The following is a 12818-nucleotide window of genomic DNA, read 5'->3' as shown; positions in this document are numbered from 1 at the left end:
AAGTCATATTGTGTTATTAATATTAAGTGCCAAAAATATATATTTTTGAATGAATCGCGATATTTGTGTGTAACGATTCCTAATTGATTTTTTTTTTTTTAATCAAAAATCGATTTAAATAAATAAATAATAATTCCCTTTCAAAATCTGTCCTGAATTTTAGTAAACAAAACCAGTTTTCTTGAAGTAATATAGAAATTGATGTTTTTCTATTTCATGCTGGAATATAGTTCATCATACAACTGGCATCCAATCTTATTAAACAAGTATTGATTTGGACTCCAGAATCCATTCCGAATTGCAAGAATCGAATCAAATCCTGTGGTGCCCAAAAATGTCAATATTATTATTATTATTATTATTTAACGCTTAAATCTCAAGCTCAATTTCGGGTCTGTCTGTCGATATAAAGTATAAAAAAATAATGTTTTACGCTCTTTTTGTCAAAGAAAACCCAGTTTTATAGCAACTACACAAAACATGCATGCTAGCTATAAGCTAATGCTAGCTATAAAATAATGCAAGCTATAAGCTAATTCTAGCTAATGCTCGCTATATGAGAATGCTAGCTATAAGTTAATACTAGCTATGAGCTAATGCTAGCTTTAAGTTAATGCTAGCTATAAGCTAATTTTAGCCAAAAAAGTATGTTCGTTATAAGTTAATGCTAGTTATAAGCTAATGCCAGCTATAAGCTAATACTAGATAAGAGTTAATGCTAGTTATAAGGTAATGCCAGCTATAAGCTAATACTAGATAAGAGTTAATGCTAGCTTTAAGCTCATTCTAGCTATAAGAGTATGCTAATTATAAGATAATGCGAGCTATTTGATAATGCCAGCTATAAGCTAATGCTAGATAAGAGCTAATGCTGTAATCGGATCTTACGAGGTTCACCGTGTCGACAAGGCTCATATCCCCAATCTCTGCTGGCCACCTGAAGCCTAACGTTCAGCCAAGCGTCATCTGCTATCCCGAGTATCTTTTTGTGACGTGGCGTCGCATGTTTATTTGGCGGCTAATTGTTGACGTCTGCCACAGGTTACGGTCTGTGTGCCGCCAAGGCTCAGTACCCCATTGCCGAGTTGGTGAAGAACCTCCAGGAGGCTGGCAAGAATGTCCGGTAAGTCCACCTCACTTTGATTCCATCTTGCCCTAAAAGCCAAAAGAACTGATTGGTTACGTTAGATGAGAAGTAGATGCTAAATGTGCATTTAATAATAATAATAATAATAATAATAATAACTAGAAGAGTTCCGATGCTGAAGTTGAAGTGAAATGCTGACAGAATGTAGTATGGATGTGAGAGTAGTTTGAATGTTGAAGAGTTTGAATTTCCAGGAAAACCGGAATTTTGTTTGGAACTTGGGAAAGTGTTAGTTTGAATGTCCAGGATGAGTGGAATGTGTTGATGTTGGAATGGTTTGAATAGGTTGGAAAATGTAGGAATTGTGCACCTTGGAAAAATGTCCCATTCATTTCAATGGGAACTTCCTGGAAATTTGGGAATTTTGGAAAAGCGGGTTGAAGTGGTTTGAAAAAAAGCACTCAAAAGGTAGGAAATAAGATTGGTAAAAAACTGAATTCCTGGAAATGTGTTAAACATGGGGAAAATGGTTGTTTAAATTTCCAGGATGAGTTGAAGGTGGAATGGTTTGAATCGGTTAAAAAATGTGGGAATTGTGCAACTTTGAAAAATATCCCTTTCTTTTCAATGAGAATTTCTTGGGAATTTCTGGAAAAGCGGGAATTTTTAAAAACAAATGCTAAAACATTAGACTTTTCAGAATGAGTTTGGTGTTTGACATTTTCAAATTGGTCGAGGAATGTTGAAGTAGTAACATGTTGAATTGTGAAATTGTATTACGGAATTCCTGGAAAACCGGGAAGTTTCCCAGTTCAAAAAACAACTTTGTTTTTTGTCCTGATTAAGAGAAATGTTTGGACGGAGGAACGGTTGAAGTGGGAGGAGTAGTTGACAGAAAAAAGGGTGGAAATAGGGTTTGGAAAACCGGAATTCCTGGAATTTTTGTTACTCAGATATTGAATGTCCAGGATGAGTGAAATATGTTGAAAGTGGAATTATTTGAATCGGTTGAAAAATGTGGGAATTGTGCAACTTTGAAAAATATCCCTTTCTTTTCAATGAGAATTTCTTGGAAATTTCGGGAAAAGCGGGAATTTAAAATAAAAAAAGCTAAAACATTTGAATTTTCGGAATGTTTGACGTTTTCAAATTGGTCGAGAAATGTTGAAGTAGTAACATGTTGAATTGAGAAATTGTATTACGGAATTCCTGGAAAACTGGGGATTTTTCCAGTTCAAAATACAACTTACTTTTTTGTCCTGATTAAGAGGAATGTTTGGACAGTGGAACGGTTAAAGTGGGTTGAAAAATGTGGAAGGAGTCATAGCGCTAAAAAAAGGTTGGAAATAAGATTAGAAAAAAACAGGAATTCCTGGAAATTTGTTAAACGTGGGAAAATTGTTGTTTAAATTTCCAGGATGAGTTGAATGTGGAATGGTTTGAATCGGTTGAAAAATGTGAGAATTGTGCAACTTTGAAAAATATCACTTTCTTTTCAATGAGAATTTCTTGGGAATTTCGGGAAAAGCGGGAATTTTTTTTAAAAATGCTAAAACATTTGAATTTTCGTTATGAGTTTGGTGTTTGACATTTTTAAATTGGTCGAGGAATGTGAAGTAGTAACATGTTGAATTGAGAAATTGTATTTCGGAATTTCGGGAAAACCAAAATTCCCGATTAAGAGGAGTGTTTGGACGGTGGAACGGTTAAAGTGGGTTGAAAAATGTGGAAGGAGTAGTCGAAAATTTGAAAACAGGTTATGGAATCCTGGGAATTCCTGGAATTTATTTGAACTTTGAAAAATGATAGTTTGAATGTCCAGGGTGAGTGGAATGTGTTGATGTTGGAATGGTTTGAATAGGTTGGAAAATGTGGGATTTGTGCACCTTGGAAAAATGTCCCATTCATTTCAATGGAAACTTCCTGGAATTTTGGGAAAAGCGGGATTTTTTTTTTTTAAATGATGAGTCGCATGAATGTCCTGAATGAGCTGAATTGGTTGGTGTTGGAATTGTTTAAATCTGTCAAGAAATGTTGAAGTAGTAACAGTTTTTTAATTGAAAAATGGTATTGTGGAATTTTGGGAAAACAGGGAAATTTTCAAGTTCTTAAACCAACGTAGTTTTTTTTGTCCTGATTAAGAGGAATGTTGAAAAATGTGAAAGGAATCATCACACTCAAAAGGTTGGAGAAAAACAGGAATTCCTGGAAATTTGTTAAACGTGTGGAAAATGGTTGTTTAAATTTCCAGGATGAGTTGAATGTGGAATGGTTTGAATCGGTTGAAAAATGTGGGAATTGTGCAACTTTGAAAAATATCCCATTCTTTTCAATGAGAATTTCTTGGGAATTTCGGGAAAAGCGGGATTTTTTTTTAAAATGCTAAAACATTTGAATTTTCGGAATGAGTTTGGTGTTTGACATTTTCAAATTGGTTGAAAAATGTTGAAGTAGTAACTTGTTGAATTGAGAAATTGTATTATGGAATTCCGGGAAGTTTTCCAGTTCAAAAAACCACTTAGTTTTTTGTCCTGATTAAGGACTCTTTTACTTCCGGTTTAAGGCATTAAAACAGCCAAACGGACTCAATAACTCCACGGTGAGGTTTTGGTGAATTCACTGAGGAATAAGTGAAAGTGAAACAATACAAAAAGAATGCCATTGTAAGTTAATAATACTAACAACAGACACTTGTAAAGGTGTTAGCATAGTAGCTAATGCTAACGACGCTAGCTTGATTACGTTACGATAGCACGCACAAATATGCATGACAACTTTACGCTTTAGTAAGTAAGAATAGTTTTAGTTATATTGTTAAACGTATAAACATTTCTTGGAGTGAGGAATGAAGAATCCTTTTGAACAGCAATGCTATGGACTCTTTTACTTCCGGTTTAAGGCATTAAAACAGCCAAACGGACTCAATAAGTCCACGGTGAGGTTTTGGTGAATTCACTGAGGAATAAGTGAAAGTGAAACAACACAAAAAGAATGCCATTGTAAGTTAATAATACTAATACAGACACTTGTAAAGGTGTTAGCGTAGTAGCTAATGCTAACGACGCTAGCTTGATTACATTACGATAGCACGTACAAATATGCTTGACAACTTTACGCTTTAGTAAGTAAGAATTGTTTTAGTTATATTGTAAAACTGATAAACATTTCCTGGAGTGATGAATGAAGAATCCTTTTGAACAGCAATGCTATGGACTCTTTTACTTCCGGTTTAAGGCATTAAAACAGCCAAACGGACACAATAAGTCCACGGTGAGGTTTTGGTGAATTCACTGAGGAATAAGTGAAAGTGAAACAACACAAAAAGAATGCCATTGTAAGTTAATAATACTAACACAGACACTTGTAAACGTGTTAGCGTAGTAGCTAATGCTAACGACGCTAGCTTGATTACGTTACGATAGCACGCACAAATATGCATGACAACTTTACGCTTTAGTAAGTAAGAATAGTTTTAGTTATATTGTTAAACGTATAAACATTTCTTGGAGTGATGAATGAAGAATCCTTTTGAACAGCAATGCTATGGACTCTTTTACTTCCGGTTTAAGGCATTAAAACAGCCAAACGGACTCAATAAGTCTACGGTGAGGTTTTGGTGAATTCACTGACGAATAAGTGAAAGTGAAACAACACAAAAAGAATGCCATTGTAAGTTAATAATACTAACACAGACACTTGTAAACGTGTTAGCGTAGTAGCTAATGCTAACGACGCTAGCTTGATTACGTTACAATAGCACGTACAAATAAGCATGACAACACTCCTACAGACATCACAAATGGGATGGTTTAGTAAGTAAGAATAGTTTTAGTTGTATTGTAAAACTTACACACGTTGCTTGGAGTGATGGATGAAGAATCCATGCGGGTAGAAACGCTATGGATGGCTCGTGTATTTCCGGTTAAAAGTTCTAAACGGAAGGACAATGCAGCATTTTTTTTTAAAACAATTTTTGAAAATTATGAATAGATTTTGAATCTGGATTCATTTATTTTTGCCATGTTTCCACAGATTCGGTATCCACCCCGTAGCGGGCCGCATGCCCGGGCAGCTCAACGTCCTGTTGGCCGAGGCCGGCGTTCCTTACGACATCGTCCTGGAGATGGAGGAAATCAACGAGGACTTCCCTGGTAAGAACATGAGCCGTGATGACTGGTGGACAAACTCTGAAATTGAAACGTAATAAAAGTCTTCTCACAGCTGATAGTCCTGCCTTTTAAACGCAAAGTACATGTCTTAGTCCTTTCCAGCGTGTGCGGCTCAACAGATAGTTAACAGTATGAAGGAACAGAAGCTCCAGAAGCTTTTTTAAGGAGGATTGATGTTGATGGGTAATGTTTGGTGTCCACGTCTGTCCAATCAGACACAGACCTGGTTCTGGTCATCGGCGCCAACGACACGGTCAACTCTGCAGCCCAGGAAGACCCCAACTCCATCATCGCTGGGATGCCCGTGCTGGAGGTCTGGAAGGCCAAGCAGGTGAGACACCTGAACCCCACACACATGTTACACATATATATATATATATATATATATGTATATATATATATATATATATATATATATATATATATATATATATATATATATATATATATATATATATATATATATATATATATATATATATATATATATATATATATATATATATATATATATATATGTTAGGTCAGGAAAAAACCCACAAGAGGCTATATCATCCCTACAAGCCTGTTTTGCAGGTTTCCCTGCTCGTCAGGGGGTTTTATATTTGAGAATAAACCTGCAAAACAGGCTTGTAGGGATGATATAGCCTCTTGTGTTTTTTCCTGACCTAACATATAAATATAAATATATATAAATGAGTAATTTGTGTATGCCAACAAAGTGTGAATCACTCATAAGTGGTTTGATAAAATAAAGTAGAGCATTGAATTTATAAAATAATAATAATACAAAAAAAAACATAAATAAAAAATATATATATTAAATAAAGTGATTTTCCAAGCATGCCTGATTAAAAAGCACTTAATAAAAAACACACAAATCACTTTCATTAAAAAAAAAAAAAGGGTGTTAAGAAATAATAATTTGAAAAATAATACATATATAAAAAAATAATAATTAAAAAGGCAACAAAAAACAATTACCACTCCGCTTCATTAAAAAAGTGGAGCATTAAAAAAAAATATAATACTACTAAATACTAAATACTACTACTAAATACTAAATTCTACTACTAAATACTAAACACTACTACTAAACACTACTACTAAATACTACTACTAAATACTAAACACTACTACTAAATACTAAATACTACTACTAAATACTACTACTAAATACTACTTCTAAATACTAAACACTACTACTAAATACTAAATACTACTACTAAATACTACTACTAAATACTACTACTAAATACTACTACTAAATGCTAAACACTACTACTAAATACTACTACTAAATACTACTACTAAATACTAAATACTATTACTAAATACTACTACTAAATACTAAATACTACTACTAAATACTACTACTAAATACTAAATACTACTACTAAATACTAAATACTACTACTAAATACTACTACTAAATACTACTACTAAATACTAAATACTACTACTAAATACTACTACTAAATACTACTACTAAATACTAAATACTACTACTAAATACTACTACTAAATACTAAATACTACTACTAAATACTACTACTAAATACTACTACTAAATACTAAACAATACTACTAAATACTACTACTAAATACTACTTCTAAATACTACTACTAAATACTACTACTAAATACTACTACTAAATACTAAATATGACTACTAAATACTAAACCCTACTACTAAATACTACTACTAAATACTACTAAATACTACTACTAAATACTAAATACTACTACTAAATACTAACACTAAATACTAAATACTACTACTAAATACTAAATACTACTACTAAATACTACTACTAAATACTACTACTAAATACTAAATACTACTACTAAATACTTCTAAATACTAAATACTACTACTAAATACTAAATACTACTACTAAATACTAAATACTACTAAATACTAAATACTACTATTAAATACTAAATACTACTACTAAATACTTCTACTAAATACTACTAAATACTACTATTAAATACTACTACTAAATACTAAATACTACTACTAAATACTACTACTAAATACTAAATACTACTACTAAATACTAAATACTACTACTAAATACTAAATACTTCTACTAAATACTACTATTAAATACTAAATACTACTACTAAATACTTCTACTAAATACTAAATACTACTATTAAATACTAAATACTACTATTATATACTAAATACTACTACTAAATACTACTACTAAATACTAAATACTACTACTAAATACTACTACTAAATACTTCTACTAAATACTAATACTACTACTAAATACTTCTACTAAATACTAAATACTACTATTAAATACTAAATACTACTATTAAATACTAAATACTACTACTAAATACTACTACTAAATACTAAATACTACTACTAAATACTACTACTAAATACTTCTACTAAATACTAAATACTACTAAATACTAAATACTACTATTAAATACTAAATACTACTATTAAATACTAAATAGTACTGCTAAATACTACTACTAAATACTAAATACTACTACTAAATACTACTACTAAATACTAAATACTACTACTAAATACTACTATTAAATACTAAATACTACTACTAAATACTTCTACTAAATACTAAATACTACTATTAAATACTAAAAACTACTACTAAATACTAAATACTACTATTAAATACTAAATACTACTACTAAATACTTCTACTAAATACTAAATACTACTAAATACTAAATACTACTATTAAATACTAAATACTACTATTAAATACTAAATACTACTACTAAATACTAAATACTACTACTAAATACTAAGTACTACTACTAAATACTACTATTAAATACTAAATACTACTATTAAATACTAAATACTACTACTAAATACTACTATTAAATACTAAATACTACTACTAAATACTACTATTAAATACTAAATACTACTATTAAATACTAAATACTACTACTAAATACTACTATTAAATACTAAATACTACTACTAAATACTACTATTAAATACTAAATACTACTACTAAATACTACTATTAAATACTAAATACTACCTCCATAGAATAAAAATGAATCATTTTCCAAGCCAACAAAGCACCAGAAGTCATGTTGCACTTTAATGAAGTTAAGTGGAGCATTACAAAATACAATAAAATAATAATATAAATAAATATTTAATATTACGATAATGGCTTTTTGCCGATATTCCGATATTGTCCAACTCTTAATTACCGATACCGATATCAACCGATACCGATATATACAGTCGTGGAATGAACACATTATTATGCCTAATTTGGACAACCAGGTATGGTGAAGATAAGGTCCTTTTTTTAAAAATTAATAGAATAAGATAAATAAATTTAAAAAATGTTCTTGAATAAAAAAGAAAGTAAAACAATATAAAAACAGTTACAAAGAAACTAGTCATGAATGAAAATGAGTCAAATTAAGTGTTAAAGGTTAGTACTATTAGTGGACAATCATGTGTGCTTACGGACTGTATCCCTTGCAGACTGTATTGATATATATTGATATATTGTTAATATTAATAACTGTATCTCTTGCAGACTGTATTGATATATTGTTAATATTAATAACTGTATCCCTTACAGACTGTATTGATATATATTGATATATTGTTAATATTAATAACTGTATCCCTTGCAGACTGTATTGATATATATTGATATATAATGTAGGAACCAGAATATTAATAACAGGAAGAAACAACCCTTTTGTGTGAATGAGTGTAAATGGGGGAGGGAGGTTTTTTGGGTTGGTGCACTAATTGTAAGTGTATCTTCTGTTTTTTATGTTGATTTAATAAATACAATTTTTTTTTAAATTTAAAAAACGATACCGATAATTTAAAAAAAACAATACCGATAATTTCTGATATTACATTTTAAAGCATTTATCGGCCGATGATATCAGCAGGCCGATATTATCGGACATTTCTAATATTTAAAATCAAACATGACCCTGCCAACAAAGCAAGAGTGCCTGATAGAAAGCACTCAAAAGTAGTGCTCTACTTTAATTAAAAAAGAAAAAGTGGAGCATTAAAAAAACAAGTATAGTAATTTGAAAAATAATAAATCAATAAAATGAAATTTAAAGACATGTTTAAAAACATATATTTTCCATGCCAACAACACAAGCATGCCTGATAATAACAAAAAAAGCAATCAAAAGTATTGATCCACTTTCATTTAAAAGAGTGAAGCGTTAAAATAAGGAATAATAATGTCAAAATGATAATTAAGAATGTAATTTCAAAACAAAAGTGCTGTTAAAAAAATACAATCATTTCTAAAATAAAAATGAAATAAAAAAAATAAAAATTCTAAAGTAAGCAAGCGTGTCTGATCAAAAAGGCTCCACTTTTCAAAATGTGCTAGCTCGATGCTAACTTGCATGGGATATGCCATATACATGCTACTGATTAGCATTAGCCACGTCAATGAGAAAGCTGTGTCACAAGCGCACAACTTAGAGTGCAAACACTTTGCAGGGCGCAACAACGTTAACAATGACCCCCCCCTGCAGGTGGTGGTGATGAAGCGCTCCCTGGGCGTGGGCTACGCCGCCGTGGACAACCCCATCTTCTACAAGCCCAACACCGCCATGTTGCTAGGCGACGCCAAGAAGACGTGCGACGCCCTGCACGGCAAAGTGCGCGAGGTCCAGTAAGGCCCGCCCCCCTTACCCCCCCCCGTCCCCCCTCCCCCCTCCCTTTGTGCTGACACAGCAACATCTTTACTGTCATGGCACACATGAAGGTTTTTTTTCTTCTTTTCTTTACATGAAGGAGAAGTCTCTTGTCAAGCGAAACGCTCCAATTAAGGAAAGAGCACGATGATGCGGAGTGCATGAGAAAGTGGAGCCACGTTCCGTTGTCGGGTCCGCGGTTGCGTTGCCGTGGCGACCAAACCAAAACAAAACATTTGGGCGACACAGCGCAGCGTTTTCAAAGCTGCACCCGGACGCAGCTACTTCGGGAGGTTGCCTACGGCCGCAGCCGCAAGCCACGAGGCGTTTATTAGTGCATTTATGCTAATTAGGAAATTAGTTGTGTGAAATTACTCTTTTTTTTTTTTAACCAAATGGTCAAAAAATCGCTAGAGAATTAATTTTTGCTTTGTTTTGTTTTTTTTGTCTCAATTTGAACACACTTGTGTCAATAATCAGCAATACTCTTTTATAACTGTTGCTTACTTTTGCCTAACAAGTGCTGGTGTACACGTCAGCGGAAATAAAACAAGTATCGCTTGTAAAAAATGTCCGATACAGAGCGGGTCGTGTTCAATCAAAAAAAAAAAGGTCAACAAGCTAGGCTGTAGGCTACTGCTAGGAGCGAGCAGCTACGCAACAGCTAAGCGCACAATAGCAACACAAGCTAGACTAGTAGGTGTCAATCGTTGAGCATTAAAACGGCACATTTGTCAACATGAATGAAACCCTTCTAGTCGCGTGTTGCTTTTGCGTACAGTAACAAACGTGTCCGCATCATTCAACGTGAGCTTAACTTGATAATTTATTGCGGGAAAACAAAATGACCACTCCGCTTCATTTTAAAAGGACTGCATAAGCCCATTCCAGACGGTTAATAATAAAAAGGTTAGCATTGTTTTCTGACTCATTTCTAACATTCCACACTACTGAATAATACAAACACGTGACCACATTTCTGGGCGGATCTCGCGTGAGAGGAAGAGGGGGGCGGGGGGGGGGGGTTATTTTGCGATGCAGTCCGCTGAAAATGACGGAAAGCGCCACTCGACTTGGCAACTGTTGTTGGAAAGTGCCACCAAACACGTTTTGAGATACTCCACCCTCTACTGTGAAGTGGACAGATGTGTCACGTTTCGTGTGTCGGGTAAGCGGTAATGAGTGGGGCTATAACGAAACCCCTCCCTACTGCGCGATTCCTGCTGGTTATCGTATCGGCCAATTCTCGAGGCTCCGACATCGACGTGGTATCGGAGAAAGTTGCACCGTGACACGCCCCCTAGTGGAGCTTTGCAGGATTACTTTTTATCAGCAGACGTCAAAAATACATCACGGAGAAAATTGCATTTTTACCGTTAAAATGTTCAAATAAAAAATATCCAGATAATCTTTACAAATCATTTTAGTTTCCTTTGCTGCCCAGAGAAGCTAAACATGGTAGAAACGTTATGAATAGTTATACCGTCAAAAAAACGACACAATATTTTAAAAAAGCTTCTCATGCATCAAGATAATCTTTACGGATCATTTTCTCTTTCATCCAAACATTTTTAGTTTTGGTTTCCTTTTCCTGCCCAGAGAAGCCAAACTACGTAGAAACGTTACGGATGGGTTCTTTTTTTTTTTTTTTTTTTTTTTTTTTTTCATTTATTAATTTATTTCAGGCAAGACATAAAAAAGTACCAGGTAGACAAAGCATAATAATATTAATTAATATAATGCAAAAAGTAATGTACAGTAGGTAAGCATGATTTTCTTATGTTCCTCGATAAGAAGAAAAAAAATGTTTACCGTAAAAAAAACGACAATATTTTTTTAAAAAGCCTCTAATGCTGAAATATCCGGATAATCTTTACGAGTCAACATTTTTTATTTTGGTTTCCTTTTCCTGCCCAGAGAAGCTAAACATGGTAGACACGTTATGGATAGTTATTCTCCTCAATAAGAAAAAAATACCATAAAAAAAAAAACTACACAATATTTTAAAAAAAGCAATATCAAGATAATCTTTACGGATCATTTTGTCTTTTATCCAAACATTTTTAGTTTTGGTTTCCTTTTCCTGCCCAGAGAAGCCAAACATCGTAGAAACGTTATGGATGGGTTCATTTTTTTTTATATATATATTTTTTTTCATTTATTCATTTATTTCAGGCAAGACATACAAATGTACGAGGTAGACAACGCATAATAATATTAATTAATATAATGCAAAAAGTAATGTAAGCATGATTTTCTTATTTTCCTCGATAAGAAAAAAAAAACATTTTTACCGTAAAAAAACAACATATTTTTTTAAAAAAGCCTCTCGTGCTGAAATATCCGGGTAATATTTACGTATCAACATTTTTTATTTTGGTTTCCTTTTCCTGCCCAAAGAAGCCAAACATGGTAGACACGTTATGGATGGGTTATTCTTCTCAATAAGAAAAGAAGTTGGAGGCCCGCCATGTTGCTGATCCTCCGCCCGCGACCAATCCTACTTTTCCTCGTCTTGACGACCATTTTTCCAATTTCCTTTCCATTCCTGGAAACTCACCTGACCTCAGCTTGCTGTCCTTTTCTCCTATTTAAGTTGCATCCAGGAAGTGGCGTGTGATATTTCAACAACTGTAAAGAGTCCAACTAAAAGAGGGTTTTGCTCCAATGTTTTGTGAACATTCTGCCCTTTTTTTTCTTCTTCTTGTTCCGGAAAGTATTTTTGTAGAAGCCTCAATTTTATTATGGATGTCAGTGATAAATAATAAGGGAAAGATCTAGAAAATGACTGTGAATGTTCTTTTCCGCTTCGGTCAAATCATAGAGCATCGACCCTAACAAGAACAAGAATAAAC

At 33.0% G+C, this 12818-nt stretch overlaps 1 protein-coding gene across 1 annotated transcript in view; it reads left to right on the top strand.

Moving 5' to 3' along the window:
* Window positions 1-10982, top strand: part of LOC133656213 (NAD(P) transhydrogenase, mitochondrial-like) — a 72275-nt gene extending 61293 nt beyond the window's left edge. The window contains exons 19-22 of the mRNA XM_062057124.1: window positions 1042-1123; window positions 5120-5238; window positions 5472-5587; window positions 9802-10982. Of these exons, the coding sequence (XP_061913108.1) occupies window positions 1042-1123; window positions 5120-5238; window positions 5472-5587; window positions 9802-9945 (461 nt within the window). The 3' untranslated portion in view covers window positions 9946-10982. The remainder of the gene's footprint in view (window positions 1-1041; window positions 1124-5119; window positions 5239-5471; window positions 5588-9801) is intronic.
* The last annotated feature ends 1836 nt before the right edge of the window (window positions 10983-12818 follow it).

This window comes from Entelurus aequoreus, linkage group LG08 (assembly GCF_033978785.1).
Source record: "Entelurus aequoreus isolate RoL-2023_Sb linkage group LG08, RoL_Eaeq_v1.1, whole genome shotgun sequence".
NCBI classification, from domain to species: Eukaryota; Metazoa; Chordata; class Actinopteri; order Syngnathiformes; family Syngnathidae; genus Entelurus; species Entelurus aequoreus.
The sequence above is the reverse complement of the archived record's forward strand: the minus strand, read 5'-3'. Positions and strand labels throughout refer to the sequence as shown.